Below are 23866 nucleotides of genomic sequence, written 5' to 3'. Positions count from 1 at the left end.
GTCTGAAGAGAAATTTAGAAACATGCACTTTTTTTTTCCACACCTGGCTGTGCTCAGGGCTGACTTCTGGCTCTATGCTCAGGAAGTACTTACTCCTGGTATTGCTCAGAGGACCATATGGGCACATTGTGCAAAGCAAATGCCCTACCTGCCAACTATCTCTTTGGCCCTAAAATGTTTATTATGGGGAAAACTGCATCTGCTAGTCAGAGTTGCTAGTTGCAGTACTTGAGGGAGTCACCAGGGAAGGGACATTGGGAAATAAACAGGGTCCGCCTGCGGGTGGCGTCTGCGAGATGCCACATTCCTGGTACCCAAAAATGTGTGCTGGGAGGTTGTTCTACCTCAGGCAGTGTTTACAGGTTGTTTCTGGCTCTGTGCTCAGGGTTGACCTGTGGTGATGCTTAGTAAGCCAAGCTTAGATCAGGGATCCAGCACAAGTAGGTTGCTTGAAGAGCGACTGCCTTACCTCTCTGACTTATTTCTCTGGTTCAGAAAGATCTATTTTGTTTGTTTGTTTGTTTGTTTGTTTGTTTTTGTTGCAGCCAGCATGCTCAGGGACAACCCAACAGTGCTCAGGGCCAATATGAATACCAGGATTTGAGCCAGGGCTGTGGATTGCTAAACAAGGTCCTTCAACTTTGTGCTCCCTCTGGTCCCAGAAATGTGTATTTCTTAACAACCAAATGCATTGTAATTCAGCAAGCTCGATAAAGTCTGCATTAGGGAATATTTCCGTGCCAGATATTCTTGTTAATTTGGGCTAGAAGTGAGAGACGAGACTGCATTTGCCACTGTCACATTAATTCTTTTTTTCCTTCGTATTATTTAAACATGATGAAACTTTTAGAATAAATGAGGACCCCACATTTACTTCCAGTTGGTTTTCTTTTTTTTCCCTTTCACTCTGGGAAGCATGCCCTTAGCGACAGACATAGATGCTGTTCCACAATTCACCATAGGAGGGCACCCTAATGCAGCAAGAACTTTCTCAGCTCCAAGGGGTGAGAAGTTCACGGCTCACCTGGGGGCCCTCCAGGCTCTGCAGGCAAACAGGGAGGGGCGAGTCAGCCCTCCGGGTTCTTGGATCCCTACTGGGACCCCGGTTTCCCTACTTGAAGTAAACTGATCAACCTCTGCCCTCTATCCAATCAGTCTCAGTGGATTTACCAAGCAGGCCAGGACCAGGGTTTGGAGCTTGGGCACCAGCTGGAGGCATCACCTCTGAGCCTCCACAATTGCATTTACTGCAATGTCCCCCAGTTCAGAACTGGTTGGCAGAAAACTCAGGCTGCCCCAACTTGGTCTCTAGGCCTCTTTCCTAGACGTTGAGCTCTTGGCTCTTAGGCCTCTTTCCGAGGGAAGGTTGCTGTAACACTAGCTGTGGGCAAGATGGTTAAAATCCAAGACCCCATAGCCTGGCCACCTAATGTGGCTGTGGTCTGGACATTGGCTTCTCTAGACTCCATTTCATCCTTTGTAGGATGATTCAATGACTCAACCAAGTGAAGTTTTCTGGATGTTTTGTGAGATTATCTCCCTGCAGTTTTTTAGTCTAGTGACTAACATGTGAAGAAGTATAGTTAAATTACATTTCTATTATTGTCATTACTATTGTGCTGGCCCACAGGGTCTGTGGTACTTCATATCAGCGAGTTTATGGGTGTTTGCGTTTATCTTTGGTTATCACAAAATGTTAAATCTATTTATCAACAGTCATTTATTTATTATACTTCCCCTGTGCCAGACAACTGTTGAAGTGTTTTACAAACATGCTCATTTAAGCCCCCTACTGCAGGGGCCACAGTGCTCCTAGACTATATTGTAGCAGAAATGGGCCGAAAGGATCCTCACGTTTGTTCTTCCTGCCCTGTGATCTTGGCAACCTTTGTAGCCTATACCCACATTTTCAACTATAAAATGGGGGCGAAGGCATCTGTCTTGCTGGAATATGATGAGGATTAGCAATTATGAAAAGATGCTAATCCCAGTGGTACCTAATATATACCTAATAAACAAAAGCTGTTTATGCTGTTTCTTTTATTACTATAATTTTTTTAAAAGTATTTCTTGGCTTTTAATTTACACCTTCTCTGCTCAGGCTAGCCAAAGGCAAAGCAAACTCCGGCCCTGCTCTCTACTTATTTACACCTTGTAGTTGCTTTTAGATTTCATGCCAGTTTAGGTGGGCCTGAGGTAGCCTAAATATTAAAGGAGTAAAGTTGCCTTTACTGGGTCTTGTCTTCTACCTTCCCTCCTTCCCTCCCTCCCCCGTCCCTCCCTCCTTCCCTCCCTCCCCCGTCCCTCCCTCCCTCCCCCTTCCTTCCTTCCTTCCTTCCTTCCTTCCTTCCTTCCTTCCTTCCTTCCTTCCTTCCTTCCTTCCTTCCTTCCTTCCTTCCTTCCTTTTCCTTCCTTCCTTCCTTCCTTCCTTCCTTCCTTCCTTCCTTCCTTCCTTCCTTCCTTCCTTCCTTCCTTCCTTCCTTCCTTCCTTTCTTCCTTCCTTCTTCCTTCTTCCTTCCTTCCTTCCCACACTAAGCTATACTCAGGGATCTGACTATGCTGAGGGATCACTCCTGATGACATTGGTTGTACCCAGAGCTCAAACATGAGAAACATACGTTGACCACAGCAAGGCAAGCACCCTACCTACTGTACTATCTCTCCGGCCCCAGTACCTACCATAGCTCCACAAATGAGTCCAACAAGGATGCTGTTCTGACTCCCAACTCTGTGCCTGGGGCTGATAAACTGTCATCATAACTTAAAGCCTCAGGATTCCAGCAGAATCCTTCCATCTTTCAGTAGTTCATCCCTAAGGTGGGAGGTGTATTGGGAGGGGGGATGAGGGTGCCTCCAGGGGAAGCTTCCAGGGAGAGGGAAGAAGCTGGGCTGAGTGGGAGGGCCTGAGTCTAACTCCCCTCCTGGGTTTAATGAGCCCAGGAGCTGTGAGGGCTGCTTTTCATCACCTTTTATTTGGTCAGACAGGGGCTCAATAAATCTTTAGTTCTGTGGACTCCCCTCGTGAAATTGTTGAAGGAGAAAGCTTTTTGCAAAAAGCTGCAAAGCTCTTTGCAAATATAAAGTGCTTATTTAGATGCAAAGTAAAAATCCAAGGTGCCTGTGACTCATCTGGTACCTATTGTGCTCTCTGCAAAGACGCGGAGGCTTGCCTGTGTGATGGGTGCCATTTGAGAGCCACTTAAAGAACTCCCTGGTGAATGAATTTGGTTGCATTATTCCAGGGCTCCTTGCAGAAGGACTCTAATTCTCACCACTCGCTCGGTCATGTCCTCCTCTCAAAGACACTTTCTCAGCCTCTCCTCTAGTTAGTTCTGACCCAGGATGTGGTGGGAGGGGGCTGACCCACAGGAGCGGCAAGGAGCCAAGTGAGGTGGGGGCCTGTGCTCACCCACTCTGCTTTTTGATAAAGAAAAGGAGGCATTAATCCGAGCATCCAGAGCGATGCCTAAGAATCTAATGACAATAGTATTACTTGCTTTCAAAAACCCTTTTATCATTTCCTTTTCTTCCCTATCTCTTACTACCCTGTTATTACAGACCAGGACTTCATGACCAAAAAATGCTGAATCCATTTGGTCAAGTTTGTCAGATTGGTAACTGGCATTGTGTGAAGACCAAAGGTCTGCATGAATGACTGCATTTGTAATGAATTGACCAGCTATTTGGCATCCCATGAACAGAATTTAATGCTGTGTACTGCAAACTGCTGTGAAGGATAATGGAGAGAGCGTTTCCAAGGCCTATTTTCATTCCTAGAATAAGGAGGAGGCTCCATTTTGAGTTTTGGTTGAGGATTGGTCCTTACAGAAATGCAAGCCAGAAAGAGAGCTTCCTTCCCGCAGGGGGTCAAAGGCACAGCTTGTCCCTCACATAGATGAGGACAGCTGGGAGTTTTCCCACATGAAACAGGAGGAGCCAATTTAAGGTTTCTTCTTGTAGGTCATGTCTGAAGTTGTGGAAGTGAAAATGTGTGTTAAGCATGGCTTTTGACAGCAAAATAATGCTCTTGTGCAAATTAGAAAATGGTAGCCTCTCCTAGCCAACACTAGGGGCTAGGAGAAGCATAGATGAAGCAGATCTAGAGAAACATAAATGAAGCATTGACTTAATTCGGTTCCTGGCTCCTTGTCTGGTTTATAACTCATATGTCTCACTCTTCCTGCCTACGTGAATGAGTCTGAGTAAATGTGGACAGACTGTCAGGAGAGAAGAGGGTGAGAAGCAAGAGGCTGAAAGTAGCTGTCCCAGAGCCTCTTCTAGAAGTCTCAGAGGTCTCCTCGCAATGGGGTGGGATATCTTCTCCTGTTTTCTCAAGTCCTTATAATGAATATGGGTTATTCTGAGGCAGGGAGTTCCATTGTTTGATCCTCTTTGTTCAAGCTCTGTCCTAGGTCCTTTCAAAGCAGGCAGTCACAGGTGATAAGGAACATGAGTATAAGACTTTGAGGGAAGTGGAGGTGATACTGAAGACTAATGTAGCCCTTAACTTCTGTGAATAATATATTCTTTAAAACATGTATGAAATGTCCAGAAATAACACAAAAGACTTAAATCTTATAAGAAGCGATCTGTTCCCACAGAGCTAAAAATATAAAACCCCTTCACTTTTTGACAGCTTTATCAAACTATACTTCACAATTCTTCCACTCACAGTGTACAATTCAATGTTTTGTGGGTATATTTACTGAGTTATGCAACCATATCCCTTTATTTTTAGACACACTTAAATGGAGTTAGTTACAGCATCAAGAACATATTATTTATGTTTTCTTCTCATTTAGATAGTCAATTAAGGGATAAAAGTAAAGAGATGATCATATTAACTGACTGCTTTGTAATCTAGGATCAGATCTCTGTGTCATATTTTTTGTTATTTTTTTTTATATTTATTTTATATTTTTGTTATTGTTTAAAATTGCCAGTTGATATCAAAGGTGGTTTTTATACACTGGTGACATATTACTGGTGGCTCACAAGTTGCAGCGCTAGCATCAAAGTGGTGACTTTTGATCTAGTGGGTAGAACACTGGGCTTCTAAGTGTTGCTGAATACAGGGAAGTTGAAAAAGACTTGCACTAGGCTCCCAAACAAAAGGCAGACCAGGGCCCGGAGAGATAGCACAGCGGTGTTTGCCTTGCAAGCAGCCGATCCAGGACCAAAGGTGGTTGGTTCGAATCCCGAATCCCGGTGTCCCATATGGTCCCCCGTGCCTGCCAGGAGCTATTTCTGAGCAGACAGCCAGGAGTAACCCCTGAGCACTGCTGGGTGTGGCCCAAAAACCAAAAGAAAAAAAAAAGGCAGACCAGAGATGCCATAGCTCCTTAGGTTTTTTGGGGGGGAAGGGGTTGCTTTTTTGGCCATACTCCACAATGGTCAGGGGTTTCTCCTGGCTTGGTGCTTAGGAATTACCTTACTTCTGGGAAGCTCAGGGACTATATGGGATGCAGGGATCAAACCTGTGATGATAACATACTCAGCATACTATATGATCACTTCTTCCCCCTTAAGTTTTAAAATTTTTTTTTTTATTTTGGGGCCATACCTGACAGTGCTCAGATTTACTCCTAGCTTTGTGCCTAGTTATTCTATACTCCATTGCAGTACAAAAGGGACCAGATGTAATTTCAAGGATGAAGTACCTGGGTAAGCACCATTTAAGGCAAACACCTTAACTTCTGTATTATCACTCCAGCCCCAATGCAGTTTAAAGCTTGTGTCTAACCATGAGGCTGCAGCTCAAACAATGAATCCCAGTAAAGGTAATAAAAAAAAGAAGATTTTAAGAGGTTTAGACTGAATCAAGTGGTAGCAATGAAAAAGGACTTTATGGAAAGAGAAACTGATGTGACAGATCTTGCTATAGGAGAAGGAAATAGAGCACCACCAAAAAGAGAAGTTTGGTTAGGATGATGGAGGTCAAATGTTGTGGAAAACTTTCCATATTTTCTGTGAAGGGCATTTGCATTTTTACTGTGCAGGCCAAGGAAACACTATAAGTTTTGGGGGGGATCTTTGAGAAGGTACAAATTTTACTTATGGATGGAGTATTTCTTAGAGTAGTGTGGAGGGCAAAGTAGGGGACTATGGCAGACACCCCAGTAATAGGTCATTGTACACTCAGTAAGAAAGGAAATATGATCTCAAGTTTTGAGAACAAGTCATAATAAAACAAGGGTATATTAACTCAGTATGGTGTTAAAGAAGATATAAGAGCACAATGTTGCCAATAAATGATCAAGTCAAGACATTTTGGTGCTTAATTTGCATTATTATTAATAATAATTAGTATTTCTGGGTTTTTTTGGAAATAATAGGATATCCAGATAGTAATATGGTCTAGATCTCAGGGGAGACATTAGAATGTAATTGGAGATTTAAGAAGTGTTTTCTTAAAACCTTAGATTACTAACTTGTAGTCAGATAGATATAGAGTTGAAATCCTATACTGCCCTCATGATAACTATGATTTTGGACAAATTTCTTAGTTACCTTAAGAAGCTAGAAATAAAGATAGTAGTAATTTATTAAGATAAAATGAATCACTGCATGTCAAAGTCTTAACATAATGTAGTAAATTCTCTTTAATGGTAGACTTTATTGGGGTCATATATTAGACTATGGTTGATATATCTGGGAGGAAGTATGTAGGAAGAGAGAGGGTGTAAGGGGAAGAAGGAGACATATTGAGCTCAGAAAAATAAAAATTCCTTTTTTGTTTATTTGTTTTTATTTTTGGGCCACATTCAGTGTTTCTGAATCTTACTCCTGGCTCTGTGCTCAGGAATCAGTCCTGGCAGGCTTGAGGGACCATATGAGTAGGGAGCCTGGGATCAAACCCACGTCAGCCACATGCAAAGCTCTACCCATTGTACTGTTGCTTTATCCCAGAGAGATGAAAGATTTTGACAAACAGCAGATGCCTTAGACTAGAAAGAAGCCTCCTTCCTTAGGACTCTCAATAGACATGGGGCTGTTGAAGGAAGCCATGGCATATTTGTCTTAGGTAGAGGTGAAAAGGAAAGAGAAACAAAGAAGTGAGGAACAGCAGAGTTCAGAACCAGGGCAATGTCCCCTTAGGGTCAGAAAATGTTATTATAGGTAGAACAGCTATTGAGCCATTCAAAATCACAAAAATTCAGTCCAGAAACCAAAAAGTATTATAATAAAACATGTCTTTACTTGTATCCCTTAAGCTCTATGAAGGAATCAATAAAGCCATACTTTCTAAATTAGCCTTTCTTTCCCTTCCATGTCTTTCTTCTCTCCATCCTGGCAAATATTTTTCTCCCTCTCCCCTTCGTCCCCCCACTTCCTTCCCATCACCAAAACCAAACAAAATAATAATAGGAAAATTTCCTTCTAAGCTATGTAAGCTCACCTTTCACCCTTGTCGATCCCTCTTCTCTTTCTCCCAATTAAGAATCACAAAAGCCCCAAAGGATGGTGAGAAAACAAAAGCAGAGCCTATGGGCCCGAGGGAAAGGAAAGGCTAAGAAAGCTTATGGTGTAATTATTTCTCTTCTGTCACAGTGGTTTCTTTTCAATTGCAAAACAAAGTTGAAAAGAAAAAGCGGAAAGAAAATGCACCAAGTGGTAAGTTCTAACTTGGCAGTGACCCCAGTGCCCTCAAATGTGAAACCAAAGTCTCATACAGAGCTAAGCAGCTTCCTTCAGTGGTGGTTTCCCTCAGCACAAGATCTAGACCTTTCTTTTCTAAGTCTAGAAGGAGAAGTCTGTTCTTACCTGTCAATGCTGATGGCACAGAGGTTCAGGATACTGGCCGTACACATCATGACATCTAGAGTGACAAAAACATCACAGCAAATGCGGCTGAATTTCCATACTCCACCAGTCACCTGGGAACCAGAAACTAAAATGTTAGTTTTATTAAAAGGAAAACAACTGAATCAACTCTGCTGCCTCGTACAGGAGATGAAGTAGAAGTGATACCACCTCTGTGCATAACTGATACCCTGAGAACCTCCCATCAGTGTCTTATTTTACCAAGGCGGATATGGAGGAAGGTTGAGTCTGCCTGAGACTAGTTACTCAAGGAAGGACAGATATGCAAAATGTTAGAATGTGCTGCATTCTTCCAAATGCAGTTTACCTGCCAAATCAGTTTGTCCAGAGTTTCTCAAAGTGTGGTCCATTAGTGGGGTGTTCACTAAATATATCAATGTCTGAATGTTTCCCTAGACCTACTGAGTCAGACTCTCTGGATTTCTTGAGTTTGAGCAGATGCCTTTACCATATCAAGGTCTGAGAATCACTGATGTAGTTCAGATACAAGAGGTCAGTAAATTAATAACCAGTGGGTTCAAGATGAAATCAAAGAGGAAATCAAAACTTTCCTGGAAACAAATGATAATAGATACAAACTATCAGAACTTATGGGACACAGCAAAAGCAGTAGGGAGAGGAAAATTTATAGCTTTGCAAGCAGACATCGGGAAGGAAGAAGGGGCTTACCTGAGTAGCTTAATGATGCAGCTCATAGAACTAGAAAGTGCTCAACAAAAGGATCCAAAATTAGGGAGACAGAAGGAAATAACAAAGCTGAGAGCAGAAATCAACGAAGTGGAAACCCATAAAACAATCCGAAAGATCAACGAAAGCAGAAGTTGGTTCTTTGAAAACATAAACAAAATTGATAGACCACTGGCAAAACTAACAAAGAAAGAGAGAGAGAAACTTGATAACTTGTATTAGGAATGAAAAAGGAGAGATCACTTAATGATATGGCAGAGATTCAAAGGGTAATCAGGAACTACTTTGAGAAACTCTATGCCACTAACAATGAGAACCTGGAAGAAATGAATAAATTCTTGGACTCTTATAATCTTCAACGGTTGAATGAAGAGGATGTAGCATATCTAAACACCTCGATCACTATTGATAAAATTAAAATGGTAATCAAATGTCTTCCCAAAAACAAAAGCCCAGGCCAAGATGGATTCACTAATGAATTCTTTCAAACTTTCCAAGAGGAACTACTACCAATGCTGGCAAGACTCTTTCATGAAATTGAAAAAACAGAAACACTTCCAAATAGCTTTTATGAAGCCAACATCACCTTGATACCTAAACCAGACAGAGATGCTACAAAAAAAGAAAATTACAGACCAATATTGCTGATGAATGCAGATGCAAAGATCCTCAACAAAATCCTGGCAAATAGGATTCAATGCCTCATTAAGAAGATCATCCACTACGATCAAGTAGGTTTCATCCCAGGAATGCAAGGATGGTTTAACATCTGTAAATCTATCAACATAATACACAACATCAACAACAAGAAAAATAAAAATCACATGATCATATCAATAGATGCAGAGAAAGCATTTGATAAGGTCCAACACCAATTCTTGATCAAAACACTCAGCAAGATGGGAATGAAAGGAACCTTTCTCAATATAGTTAAGGCCATCTACCACAAGCCAGTGGCAAATATTGTCCTCAATGGAGAAAAACTAAAAGCCTTCCCTCTAAATTCTGGCACAAGACAAAACTGTCCTCTCTCACCACTCCTATTCAACATAGCACTGGAAGTACTCGCTATAATGATTAGGCAAGAAAAGGATATCAAGGGGATCCAGATAGGAAAGAAAGAAGTCAAGCTCTCGCTCTTTGCAGATGACATGATACTCTACTTAGAAAACCCTAAAGACTCTACCAAAAAGCTTCTAGAAACAATAGACTCATATAGCAAGGTGGCAGGCTACAAAATTAACACACAAAAATCAATGGCCTTTTTATACACCAATAGTAATAAGGAAGAAATGGACATTAAAAAATAACCCCATTGAAAATAGTGCCACACAAACTCAAATATCTTGGAATCAACTTGACTAAAAATGTGAAGGACCTATACAAAGAAAACTATAAAACTTTGCTCCAAGAAATAAGAGAGGACACGCGAAAATGGGAACACATACCCTGCTCATGGATTGGCAGGATTAACATCATCTAAATGGCATTACTCCCCAAGGCATTGTACAGATTTAATGCGGTCCCTCTAAAGATACCCATGACGTTCTTCAAAGAAGTGGATCAGGCACTTTTGAAATTCGTTTGGAACAATAAACACCCTAGAATAGCTAAAGCAATCATTGAGAAAAAGAATATGGGAGGAATTACTTTCCCCAACTTTAAACTGTACTACAAAGCAATAGTTATCAAAACAGCATGGTATTGGAATAAAGACATGCTCTCAGATCAGTGGAATAGGCTTGAATACTCAGAGAATGTTCCCCAGACATACAATCACCTAATTTTAAATAAAGAAGCAAGAAATCCTAAATGGAGCAAAGAAAGCCTCTTCAACAAGTGGTGTTGGCACAACTGGCTAGCCACTTGCAAAAAATTGAACTTAGACCCCCAGCTAACATCATGTACAAAGGCAAAATCCAAATGGATTGAAGACCTTGATATCAGACCTGAAACCATAAGATATATAGACAAACACATAGGCAAAATATTCCAGGACATTGAGACTACCGGCATATTCAAGGAGGAAACTGCACTCTCCAAGCAAGTGAAAGCAGAGATTAACAAATGGGAATATAGTATGCTGAGAAGCTTCTGCACCTCAAAGGAAATAGCGCCCAGGATACAAGAGCTACCCACTAAGTGGGAGAAACTATTCGCCCAATACCCATCAGACTAGGGTCTAATCCCCAAAATATACAAGGCACTGACAGAAATTTACGAGAAAAAACATCTAATCCCATCAAAAAATGGAGAGAAGAAATGGACAGACACTTTGACAAAGAAGAAATACAAATGGCCAAAAGACAGATGAAAAAATGCTCCACATCACTAATCATCAGGGAGATGCAAATCACAACAACTATGAGGTACCACCTCACACCCCAGAGATTGGCACACATCACAAAGAATGAGAACAAATAGTGTTTGCGGGAATGTGGAGAGAAAGGAACTCTTATCCACTGCTGGTGGGAATGCCGTCTAGTTCAACGTTTATGGAAAGCAATATGGAGATTCCTCCAAAAACTGGAAATCGAGCTCCTATACGATCCAGCTAAACCACTCCTAGGAATATACCCTAGGAACACAAAAATACAATACAAAAATCCCTTCTTTCCACCTATATTCATTGCAGCACTATTTACCATTGCAAGACTCTGGAAACAACCAAGATGCCCTTCAACAGACAAATGGCTAAAGAGACTGTGGTACATATACACAATGGAATATTATGAAGCTGTCAGGAGAGATGAAGTCATGAAATTTTCCTATACATGGATGTACATGGAATCTATTATGCTGAGTGAAATAAGTCAGAGAGAGAGAAATACGCAGAATGGTCTCACTCATCTATGGGTTTTAAGAAAAATGAAAGACATTCTTGCAATAATAATTTTCAGACACAAAAGAAAAAAGAGCTGAAAGTTCCAGCTCACCTCATGAAGCTCACCACAAAGAGTGATGAGCTTAGTTAAAGAAATAACTACATTCTGAACTGTCCTAATAATGAGAATGTATGAGGGAAATGGAAAGCCTGTCTAGAGTACAGGCAGGGGTTGGGTGGGGAGGAGGGAGATTTGGGACATTGGTGATGGGAATGTTGTATTGGTGATGGGTGGTGTTCTTTACATGACTGAAACCCAAACGCATCATATATGTAATCAAGGTGTTTAAATAAAATAAAATATATTAAAAAAACAAACAAACAAAAAGAGGTCAGTAAAACTTCTTGTGTGTAAGTGATGTATCCACAGATACACAGTTGGATGATTGCCAAATGTGTATGAATATTGGGCTAAAACCTCCTTTTGAACTTCTCCCACTTCTACTCAGTGGAGAAACCACAATGTTCCAAGGAAATAAACAAAAAATACATTTTTCATAACTTTTATTTTTTAATTTTTTGGGGCCACACACATTTGATGCTCAGGGGTTACTCCTACTAAGTGCTCAGAAATCGCTCCTGGCTTGGGGGGACCACATGGGACGCCGGGGGATCGAACCGCGGTCCTTCCTTGGCTAGCGCTTGGAAGGCAGACACCTTACCTCTAGTGCCACCTCTCCAGCTCCAGCTTTTAAAGAATATTTTATTGAAGCCATTGTGATTTACAAAGTTCTTCATAGTTGGGGTTCAGACATACAATATATAAGGACCAATCCCACCACCAGTGCTGACCTCCCTCCACCATGTTCTGAGTATATTGCAACCACCCCCCTGCTTTCTCCCAGCCTGCTAGCATTAACAGGCTCATTTTAAATTTTAATTGTTAAAGTTTGGGTCTCATGACTTCACTGTTGTTGACTCTGACTTGGATATTTAGTTCTATCCTTTTTTGTTTTTTGTTTTTTAGACCACACCCAGTGATGCTCAGAGGTTACTCTGGCTATGCGTTTAGAAATTGCTCCTGACTTGGGGGACCACATGGGATGCTGGGGAATCAAACTGCAGTCCATCCTAGGTTAGCATGTACAAGGCAGACTCCCTACCACTTATGCTACTACTCTGGCCCCTAGTTCTGTTCTTTTTTAACACAGAGACCTCTGGGCCTCTGTCTCCCATCCTTTCATATTTGTGTTTCTCCTCCTCCACTCAATTTCTTAACTTCTCCTTGCTATACTGTGGGCCAAGAGTGTTCAAGACAACTCCCATTTAAGCCATTGCATTTATTTATGCAGTTATTTTAAATACTACGTATATGTTATATCATTCTGTATTTATCCTTCTTCTGACTTAATTCATTTAACATAATATCTTCCCATTCCATTCATTGTTAATTTTCATCCTGCTTTTACCCCAAAGGCATTCTTCCAACTTTCTCTTTTTATACCATGTCTTGTAAAAGTCCACCTGGATTGGAACTTTTTTTCTTACTCGACCTTCTCCCTTCTGGTTGAATTTGTACTGGTTGAATAAAGAGAAGTTTCAGTGTGACTCAGAGGCGAGAAGCCACTGAGTTTATTATTGTCTCCTGATTGGCTTGATTTATTAATTCTTTGTGGCTACCTGTTTTAGATCCATTAGCCCAGGGTTGAAAATAGAGTGGCGAGGAGATGATTTTACAATTGGTACTCAAGCAGGGACCCAGGGACTTAAGAAGAACCCAACTATGGTGAGTGACTTGACCATCTGGTGGATAATTACCACGAGGATCCCTCGATCTGGACTGAATGTGCAGTGCCTTTCACTGGAAGATCAGTGCACACGGACTCCATTCTGAATGGCTTCATGTTGCTCTGGTTCATTTACCTGCATTTCTTGTTCTGGACGCTAGGTGCCAGGCTCCCTAGAGATTCTACCACACACATGCCCCAAGAGGGGAAGGGTGCCTTCCCACTGGCGACGATTTCCTTCTACCAAAGGTCCTTTGTGTGAGGAACTCGGCCCCCAACATGCAGCAGCTTATCGAGGTTACTAATGGAGTAGAAATCAAAGAGAAAGCCTCATTGGAAAGGCATCAACAGCAGGGAGATGAGCGGGTCTCCCATCCAGATTTTGGCCCAGGTATCAAAGGCTTTTCCATTCAAGCAATCTGACCAACCTACCAGAGAAGTGAAGATGAAGAAACTAAGCTCAGCCAAAGCCCAAATGAGGAGAAGCTGCTTTCAGAATCTCTGTCACCTCCAAAAAGCTAACTTTCTTCTAGTTAATATATTGATCCTATTTTCATTGGTCATTATATTGCTGTTTAAACTGTGTGTTCTACTTGTATAGATCTTAATAGTTATTCTTTTGTTCCATGCCCCACTTCAAACATATTTATTTACCCAACTTTAGTGGTTTAGTTTGCACAGTTCTGGGGAAATGCATAATGTTAGATTTCTAATGGTTCTCAGCTATCCTATTGAATGTTTCCTGATTGCTGTGATGCTTGATTGTGTGTGTTATCTAGAAACTTATTCTCAAATTATGTCTGCAAAAATATTCTACTGTCTGGGGCCGGACTGTGATGCAGCAGTAAGACTTTTGCTTTGTACACAGCTGATCTGGGACGTACCGCGGTTCGATCCCTCAGCACCCCATATGGTCCTTCACGTCAGGAGCTATTTCTGAGCACATAACCAGTGTGGGTATCCCCTCCCCCAACTTCTTATTTATCCCACCTAAATAATCAGAACTGCCCACACCTGGAATGTGCGGATAGAGGAGGCTGACTGGGTGGGGGGGGGGGGAGGGAGAGAGGAGATAAGGAGAGTTAGAGAAGTGGGGCAGAAGCTAGAATCAACAATGAGATTCAACAGAGATTCAGCATCAGATTCAGTATCAGCAATTCAGCATCAGCAAAGGGAGTTAGCAAGCAAGCCTGCAGAGCAGCTGAAAGGGAGACAGAGGCCTAGAGAGCCAGAAGGAGTAGAGAAGTAGATGCCAGGAAAAGGCTTTGCATAGAGACCATGTGAGGAGGTGTACATTGTGGTAGGGACTGTGAAACAAAGCTGGCTGACTTCTGGAACTTTATCTGACTGCTTTGTGAGTTTTTCTGCCATTAACCTGCAGCTTTCAGACTCTTGGGCTTAAGGGGCAGCAGGAGCCAAGTTGAGCCCAGAAAGACCTCACCATCCCCACAACTCTAGGACTCTTTAATTTAAATTAAAACAACAGCCAGGAGTAAACCCTGAGTGTTGCCAGGTGTGGCCCAAAAAATCAAACCAAATTAAACAAAAAATATTTTAATGTCTTTGTTCACAGAAGTCTATGGAAATGGAAATTAGATACTATAGACTCTTATTACAGTACTCAATATAAGAATGTTTTAGCAACTTATATATATCTGCAGAAATGTTTTTGTGATTTTCTTTAGAAAAGTTTATGGAGGGCCGGAGAGATAGTACAGCCGTAGGGCATTTGCTTTGCAGACAGCCGATTCAGAAAAGTTTATGGAAAAGGAACTTGAATGCTTTAGACTCATGTAACAGTGCTCAGTGTAAGAAACTTCAAATTAAATATATCTGCATAAATGTTCTCATGTTTATGTTCAGAGAAGTCTATGAAAATTCTTTTGTGATTGGTATAAGACAAGGATATGGAAAAACCTTATTGTTTTGAGAATGATGAATGCATAATCTAACCTATAACATTTTTTACAGCCAACTTACCCTCACCAGCAGTAATTCCTAGGAATTAGAAAATCTCCTCCCCATCTTACTTACCACTAAAGGGTTTTTTTTTTCTTTTTATTTCTCCAACTTTTAATGTGCCTATGCAAATTAATAGCCACTCTGGGGATTTATTTTACATCTGGTGACAGATGTGCCTTATGTAGTTCTTCTCAAAAAAGAAAAGAAGTTTTTTATTTTTTAACAGAAAGGATGAATTGTCAGCTTACACCCTGCTTTTACTCAAAACAAAGGCCTTCCCCTGTGGCCCCACCTGTGGGGTCCCGTTTACTCCTTTGTTGGTTATTTGTGTATCCTCAAAGAATCCCCAGAATGAGAAATTGATTCCCATCTCTTTGTACCCTTTTGAGGGGAGATCTTGGTAAATTTTTTTTTTTTTTTTTGGTTTTTGGTTTTTGGGTCACACCCGGCAATGCTCAGGGGTTACTCCTGGCTCTATGCTCAGAAATCACTCCTGGCAGGCTCAGGGGACCATATGGGATGTGGGGATTCGAACCAATGACCTTCTGCATGAAAGGCAAATGCTTTACCTCCATGCTTTCTCTCTGGCCCCTGATCTTGGTAATATTTATCCGCAGCAAATAATCCACACAGACAGGAGGGTTCAGGGGTAAAAGGTTGGGCGAAGAGAGTCCTTTGTCAGCCTGCTGCAAGCTCCAAAAAACACCTGGAACCAGCCAGCAAACTCTCCAAAAGACCCAGAGCACCTCGCTCCCAAACTATTTATTCAGCTCTCAACAGCGCCCCCACCTGGAAAGTCAAGGTGGGACAACAGGCAAAGAATAATCTTACGGAAATGTTTTCATAATACAACAACTTCCTCTTTCTTTTTACCAAGCCCATTGACTTGTAAAAGTCCAATTAGATCAGTGGTGGGCAACCTTTTTTTTTTCAACTGAGCCAAATCTCGCCAAAACCATGATTGAAATTTATTTTGAGAGCCACATGGGGCGTGCACTGACAGAGGCTAGGAGCAGAGTCCTGACTCCTGGAGCAGCTGCCCGGCATACAGAAGAGCCATATTAAAAGTGTAAAGAGCAGCATGTGGCTCAAAGTGAGACCCAAGTCAAGAAGCCACTGACTCCATGTTTCTCTCCTGACTAGCTTGGTTTATTAATTCTTTGTGGCTCCCTGCTTCAGATGCATTCACTTGAAGTTAAAAATACTGCCTGTGGCATGATTTTACAATCCATGTTACAACCAATTGCATGATTGCATCATTCTTACAGCTATGTAACATTCCATTGTATATATACCACATTTTTATGATCAACTCATCTGTTGTTGGACATCTAGGCTGATTCCAAGTCTTAGATATTGTACTAAGTGTTGAAATGAATAGTGGTGTGCATGCATACTTCTGGATGAATGCTTCTCTGTCCTGGGATAGATACCCCAAAATGGAATTGCTGGGACATATTGCAGATCAATTCTTTTTTTGTTTGTTTTTTATTTTTTCTTGGGCCACACCCGGTGACACTCAGGGATTACTCCTGGCTATGCGCTCAGAAATAGCCCCTGACTTGGGGGATGATATGGGACGACCGGGATCGAACCATGATCCATCCTAGGTTAACATGCACAAGGCAAACACCCTGCCATCTGTGCCACCTTTCCCGCCCTCAAGATCAATTCTTAGTTTACTGAGAATACTCTATACTATTTTCCATAGGGGTTAGACCAGGCAGCATCCCCATCAGCAGAGGATGAGAGTTCTTTTCTCACCACATCCCCACCAACACAAATTGTCCCCAATATTTTTTTATGTGATATTTTTGTTTTTGATTTTTAATTTAATTTTATTGAAACCATTGTGTGTTACCAGTATTTTTGATATGTACCATCCTCATTGGTGTAATATGTTATCTCATTGTTGGCCAGCCACTTTACTGTATTGGTGCTAGGAGCTTTTTTGGTGGATTCTTTAAGGTCTTTGATATATAATGTATAATGTCATGTTATCTGCAAATAGAGATAGTTTAATTTCCTCTTTTCCAATTTGGATTCCTTTGATTGTCTTCTCTTGAATGTTTGCTATTGCTGGGACTTCTAATACTATGTTGATAAGAGTGAAGACAATGGTCATCCTTGCTTAGCACCTGATGTTAGTGGAAATATTTTTAGTTTTACACCACTAAGAATATGCTGACTGTGGACTTTTTAAAATAGCCTAGAACAGATTACGGTTTGATCTCGACATCCCATATGGTCCCCCAATCCAGGAGCTATCTCTGAGTGCATAGCAGGAGTAACCCCTAAGTGTCACTGGATGTGACCCTAACCCCCTCCCCCCAAAAAAGCTAGAGTGGCCATTTTAAAATCAGATGACACAAACTTTCAACTCAGAAAAGTAATAAGGGACTAAGATGGTCATTTTATACTAATCAAAGGATATGTACAGCAGGAAAAAATTAATCTCCTAAACATATACGCACCTAATGAGGGACCAGCAAAATATTTAATACAATTGTTGAAAAACCTGAAAGAAGACATCAATAGCAACACAATAATAGTGGGAGACCTCAACACTGCCCTGTCACCCTTTGATAGGTCAACGAGACTGAAACCCAACAGAAATATACTAGCTCTGAAAAGAAAAATGGAAGAAAGTGGACTTCAGGAAATTTCTAACACCGCTCTGGCACCAACTTGCACCAGTTCTGATATGATATCCTGACAACAAGGAAAAGACAACTTGATCTAAGAGCAGGTTGTCCTATTACATCACTTAATGGTGAGAGGAAATCAGAAAACATGACATTCTTTGTTCTGTACAAAAACCAAGAGCGCTAACTACAGAAGACTGACTGTGACAACCATGACTGGGCAGAACTTATCCTGGGACTAATAAGAAAAACCTTACTTTAGGCCAGTGGTCCTCAAACTATGGCCCGCGGGCCACATATTGTATTAGTATCTGCTTTGTTTCTTCATTGCAAAATAAGATATATGCAGTGTGCATAAGAATTCATTCATAAGTTTTGTTTTTACTATAGTCAGACCCTCCAATGGTCTGAGGGACAGTGAACTGGCCCCCTGTTTAAAAAGTTTGAGGACCCATGCTCTAGGCTGTAGCCTAGGACTTGTCCAAAAATTAAGATCTTTAATCACAGAGGCTCGACTGACAGCAGAGACTCAGCAGAATTTTTGGAACCATAAAGAAGAGTCTATTCTAGGCTTTGGCCTAGGATCTGAGCAAAAACCAAGACCACTCATTACAGAAGACTGATTACAACAACAATGATGGAGCAGAACTTCTAGAACAATAAGACTTTATTGTAGACCTTGTCCTATTACTAGTGCAAATACCAAATAGCTAGAGATTAACTACAGAGGACTGGTTTTATCATCTACAACTGAACAGAAAGTTTCCTGGCACCACAAAAAAGACCTTGGGGTGAGGTAAAGAGCATGTAAGGAGTCAGTAGTTGTTCCCATGACAGTATGCTTCAAGGGCGGAGAAACCCTGAATCTCTTAGGTCAAGGGAATTCCCTTTCTTACTTCCCCAATACTTACTGTGCCTATGCAAAAAAGGGGGGGGGGCACAAAACCTTGCTACACCAGCACTCCTTTTTTATTTTTTCTCTCTCTTCTTTTTCTTTTTTACTTCTTTTCTCTTCGTTTTTTTCTTTTTTTCCTTCCTTTTTCACTCTTGTGGTTATTATTTGGTGATTCTTTGCTGCTGGGTGCTCTTTATTTTTTTGGTGGCTGCTATCTTTTTTTTTCTTTTCTCTTTGTCCCCTTCCAGCAGAACCACACAACATGAATCATCTTGTTCTACCTCATAAATTGTGGAGAAAAATCAAAATGAATGGTACCAGAACCAAACAGCCATATGAACATTGTGTGAAATTAAAAAATGATCCAACTTAAACATCAAACCTAAAGTCAACAACAGAATTGATACCCTATCTACAACAAGCTATACACAGAGTGGAACAGTTTCACTAGCACTCCAGGGGACAAAGGGGAGATATGGGACACATGCTAGGAAAAGGGATGGAGGGAAAAGGACAACCCTGGTGGTGGGAATGGCCTTGATTCATTGTCACTATGTATCTTAAATACTACTGTAAAAGATTTGTTATTCACTCTTTGGTCACAATAAAAATTATTATATTAAAAACACAGCTTCTACTTTCATTCAAGTCTTTGTATTATTTTCTTTGTTTCTATATATTTATTTTATTTTATTGAAACCATTGTGATCTACAAATTTTTTCATAGTTGAATGTTATAAAGAGTGAATCAGAGCCATTCCCATTCCCACCACCAGTGTCAACCTTCTTGCACCAATGATCCCAGATTGTATCCTATACCACCACCCTTTGCCCCCTGGCCTGCCAATATAACAGGCCCATTTAAGTTTAAATGGCCATATTTTCTGGTGTAAAAGATGACTTTTGAAACAAAAAAAAAGTCAACTGAAAATTGGGGGTTGTCTTATATGCCGAATATATCCCGAAAAATGTTTCAATATGCCACTAAACGAAAATTGTCTGAATATTGCCACAAAAGGAATTTTCCAACTTGATCCTGCACCAATCACTGCAAGGCTGCTCGAACCGCCTCTCTAACTCAGCCAATCCAAGCAGGCTTTTTAATGCATGCAAATTAGACAATGTTCTGTACCAAATCTACACTGTAAAAAGCCTGCTCAGATTGGCCAGAGTCAAAGAGGAAGTCTATTACATATAATCTCTGAACCTTTGCTTGTTGTGATTGTCTCACTGTGGTACATACAGTTGCAGCACAGGAATGTTCTGTCTTAAACAGTGAATATAGGCCTAAACCTATGTTTTAACTATAAAATTAGGGGGTCGTCTTATATGCCCGGTCGTCTTATATGCCGGAAAATACGGTATTAAAGTTTTGGTCTCTTGATTTTATTGTTATTGACTTTTATTTGGATATATAATTCTGTCTTTTTTTTCTCCACCAATGCACCTGAAACCGCTTGAACCCTAGCCCCCTCTATATTATTATCTTTTGTTTATATTGTTTATTTTATTTATATTATTTTCTTTATCTGCTCTGGTTTTAATTATTTCTTTATACTTAAATTTTTTTTATTTTTATTTATTTATTTATTTATTTTTTTGCCATTTGGATTATTATATGTCTTGGTGTTTTTCTGTTAGGGAGTATTTTGTTTGGAACTTTTTTTTGCTTCTTTCCTTTGTACAGTAGCCTCTTTCTGGGGAGTGGGAAAGTTCTCTGCTGTTATCTCTCTCACTACTTGTTTTCCCTTTTTTCCTTTCCTCCCCTTCTGATATATCTATAATTCAGAGATTATTTCTCTTGTTCATATGTACTTCCATTGTTTTGTATCTCCTCTTTTGACTTCTTTATCAATGCTGGCCTGTCATTTTTCTTCAAGTTCATCTGTATGGTTCTCCACCTGTGTAGTTTTGCTCTTGTGACTTACTAATACATTTTTTAGGTCCTTCAATTCCATTTGTACAGATTCGTTCATCTTCTGAAAAAGTTCGTTTTTGAGTTGTTTGATGGCTTAATTTTACAGGCTAGTGTCTCCTTGATCTCTGTTGCTAAAGTATTAAGTGTTGTTTTAAGGTCCTCATATACAAGGCTCAGGCATTTTGATGTGTTTGGAGATTTGCCTAGTTTTCTCTCCATATCCTCAATTGAAGTTGTCCTCCATAGTTTCCCCATTGTTCTTAACATTTAATGGGTTGGAACAATGGAGTTTTGGGTTCCCCATTACTTAAGAAAGTAATCTGTTGACTTGATTATACCAAAGGTAATAATATTTTCCTAAATATATGAGGTTATCAGAGTATATAAAAAGTTTTGCCAGCTAGGGGCTGGAGTGACAGCTCAGTGGTAGGGCATTTGCCTTGCATGTGGCTGACCCAGGATGGACCTCAGTTCTGGGGTCCCATATGATCCCCCAAGCCAGGAGAGATTTCTGAGTGCATAGCAGGAGTAACCTCTGAGCATTACTGGGTGTGGGCCCCCCAAAATTGTCAACTAATTAATTGGGTTGGTTGATTGAGTTTTGAGGCTGTATTTTGTGTAAGAGAAAGAAGTGTTAGGGCCTATCTGCTCAGAAATTTTAGATATAAATTGAAATTACTTTGTGGTTTGATAACAAGAGGGCAGACAGACAGATGTTGGATCAGGAGGCGGGCTGAGGCTAGAGCTTGAGGGAGAGGATCGGCGATGGCATCCTTTTTCATAACTCTTATCCTCAACATTAAAAGTCCAATTGCTGGGACCAGAGCGATAGTACAGCAGTAGGGCGTTTGTCTTGCACTTGGCTGACCCAGGACAGACCGGGTTTAGATCCCCCGAAGTCACATATAATCCTCCGAGCCAGGAGTGATTTCTGAGCATATAGCCAGGAGTAACTCCTGAGCGTCACTGGATGTGGCACCCCCCCCCCAAAAAAAAAAACAAACAACCAAACCGGAAAAAAAAAAAAACAAAACCAATCGTTAGTTTCAAAACTTGGGAATATTTTGAAAAAACATCTATGCCAACCCACTAAATTCAATCTGTGCCAATGTCCCAGCTTTTAGCACTCAGGTCCCTATCACCAAAAAGTGGTTAGTCTGAATGCATGGCATGGAAAATGAGCCTGGATTCTCTCTAGCATGCTCAGGATAAGTAAAAAAAGGGTTCTGACCTCATGCCCTGACACTTGTTCTAATTTGCTTCAAGTAACATTTACAAAAAGTCAGGAATTTAGATCATTTATATTCTAACACATTTCTATTCAACTTAGAAAATTGGGTTATTTTCTTTTTACATAACCTAATTGGATCAGTGAGATGTATCAAAAAAATGTCATTCTCTGAATATCCACAGACACTGTTACTGGTCCCCAAGGCTTCTGTAAACTTGCCAGTTTCCTGCTTGTAGAACTGCATTGGATGAGGAACATAGATCTCCTAGAAAGACTGTTGAGATTTTGTCTGACTGTAGGTATTTGTTCCCGCTGGGAAGGCCTAATCACTACTAAAAAAGAAGTGAAAAATAAGTACAGTAGACTATGAACCAGAGTCTCAAGGGAAAACATTAAATGAGGTTGGCAGGGTCAGAGAAATAGTACAGATGTTTATGTTTTTGCCTTGAATCTGCTGACCCTAGCTCTTTCCCTGGCACAGCTTATGGCTATGTCACTCTAGCCCTGCCAGAGTGGTCTCTAAGGATGATTAAGTGGCCCAGAAACCAAGTGGAATAATAAGAATGTTCTTTTGTCTAATTTTTTTTTTCTCCAAGGATCTCATTATATGACCATATCCTTTTATCCCAGCAAAACAAAGTTCTGGAAGGCTGAGTTCTGGAAGCCTGTTTACCCTTCCCAATCCTTAAGTACTTGGATTAATTTCATTTTGCATCTGATTTTATCTCCATATTTGATCTTCTCCAGACTATATTTTGAGAATCTCCAGACTATATGTTGAGAAACTCTGATGAAAGGTGTTTTGTTTTTGTTTTATTAATTTTAATTTGTTTGAGTTTTTGGCTTTATCTGGCCGAGTTTAGGAGTTACTCCTAGCTCTGAACTCAGGATTCTTTCATGGCAGTCTTTAGAGGATCATGAGATTCTGGAGATTGAATATATGTTGGCCATGTGCACTGCAAGAGTCCTACCCACTGTATTAGCTCTCCAGTCCCAAAGGTATTTTGTTTTAAAACAAAAAATGAGAAGTGAAAAAAAAACTAGTGAAGTCAGTTGTTTTTGTTCATTTGATTGTGAATTTACTTTATCCTTTTAAAGTTTGATCATTAAGCTCTCTGTAAATGAGGTGATAATAAGAATTTATGGATATTCTATGAATGAAAAAAGTATAGAAATGTATAGTTTTTATGGGCACATTGGTAATAAAAGATGATTTTACTCAGAATGTAAAGCAGTTGATTAATGTAAATATCTTGTAGTGTTAAATTTTAGATGCTAAATATTATGCTAAATATTATCTAATATTAAGATAATATTTAGCATAATATTTATATGCATATAATTTATGTCTTAACTTAAATTTTTTTCTCTCTCAAAATTTCAAGTGATAGTTTAAATATGTATGTTGATGAGAAGCATGATGGTATATTCCATATTTTGTTGGGATCTATTTGTTGACCCATCTATTCATTCACCTATGAAGCAATTATTTATCAAGAGTTCCTAATAATTCGGGGCCGGGCGGTGGCGCTGGAGGTAAGGTGCCTGCCTTGCCTGCGCTAGCCTAGGACGGACCGCGGTTCGATCCCCCGGCGTCCCATATGGTCCCCCAAGCCAGGAGCGACTTCTGAGCGCATAGCCAGGAGTAACCCCTGAGCGTCACAGGGTGTGGCCCAAAAACCAAAAAAAAAAAAAAAAAAAAAAAAAGAGTTCCTAATAATTCCTAAAAGGAGGGTGTATTATGTGTTTTTAGAAATTTTAAACCTTTATACAAGTTAATCCCTGAAAGTTTAGGTTCTAATAGTGTGGGCATTCGGAAAGTAACTATTGTATAATAAAATTCTTTTACCATATGTATTCTCAAAAGATTTTGTGAATAAATTATATATTTATTTTGTACAGCATTAGATAACTTTTCCTCTAAATTCCATAGGAGTAGGAATTTGATTTGCTTACTGCTGAATATCTGACTCCTAAAATAAAGGCCAGGCATGTTGTGAAAAAATGAATAGTTTTTGAAATAATATGTATTAATACTAATAATTAATATGTATTTTGAATGCTTTTTATATCTGGTGCTCTGCAAAGCTTTT

The 23866-nt window shown here is 40.2% G+C and overlaps 1 protein-coding gene across 1 annotated transcript in view; it reads right to left on the bottom strand.

Moving 5' to 3' along the window:
• The window catches only part of DRD3 (dopamine receptor D3), an 84327-nt gene that overhangs the window by 31462 nt on the left and 28999 nt on the right, over positions 1-23866 (bottom strand). The window contains exon 3 of the mRNA XM_049785790.1: positions 7765-7877. Coding sequence (XP_049641747.1) covers positions 7765-7877 — 113 coding nt within the window. The remainder of the gene's footprint in view (positions 1-7764; positions 7878-23866) is intronic.

The sequence above is a fragment of the Suncus etruscus genome, chromosome 13, assembly GCF_024139225.1.
Source record: "Suncus etruscus isolate mSunEtr1 chromosome 13, mSunEtr1.pri.cur, whole genome shotgun sequence".
NCBI lineage: Eukaryota > Metazoa > Chordata > Mammalia > Eulipotyphla > Soricidae > Suncus > Suncus etruscus.
This window is presented reverse-complemented; position numbering and strand designations above follow the sequence as displayed.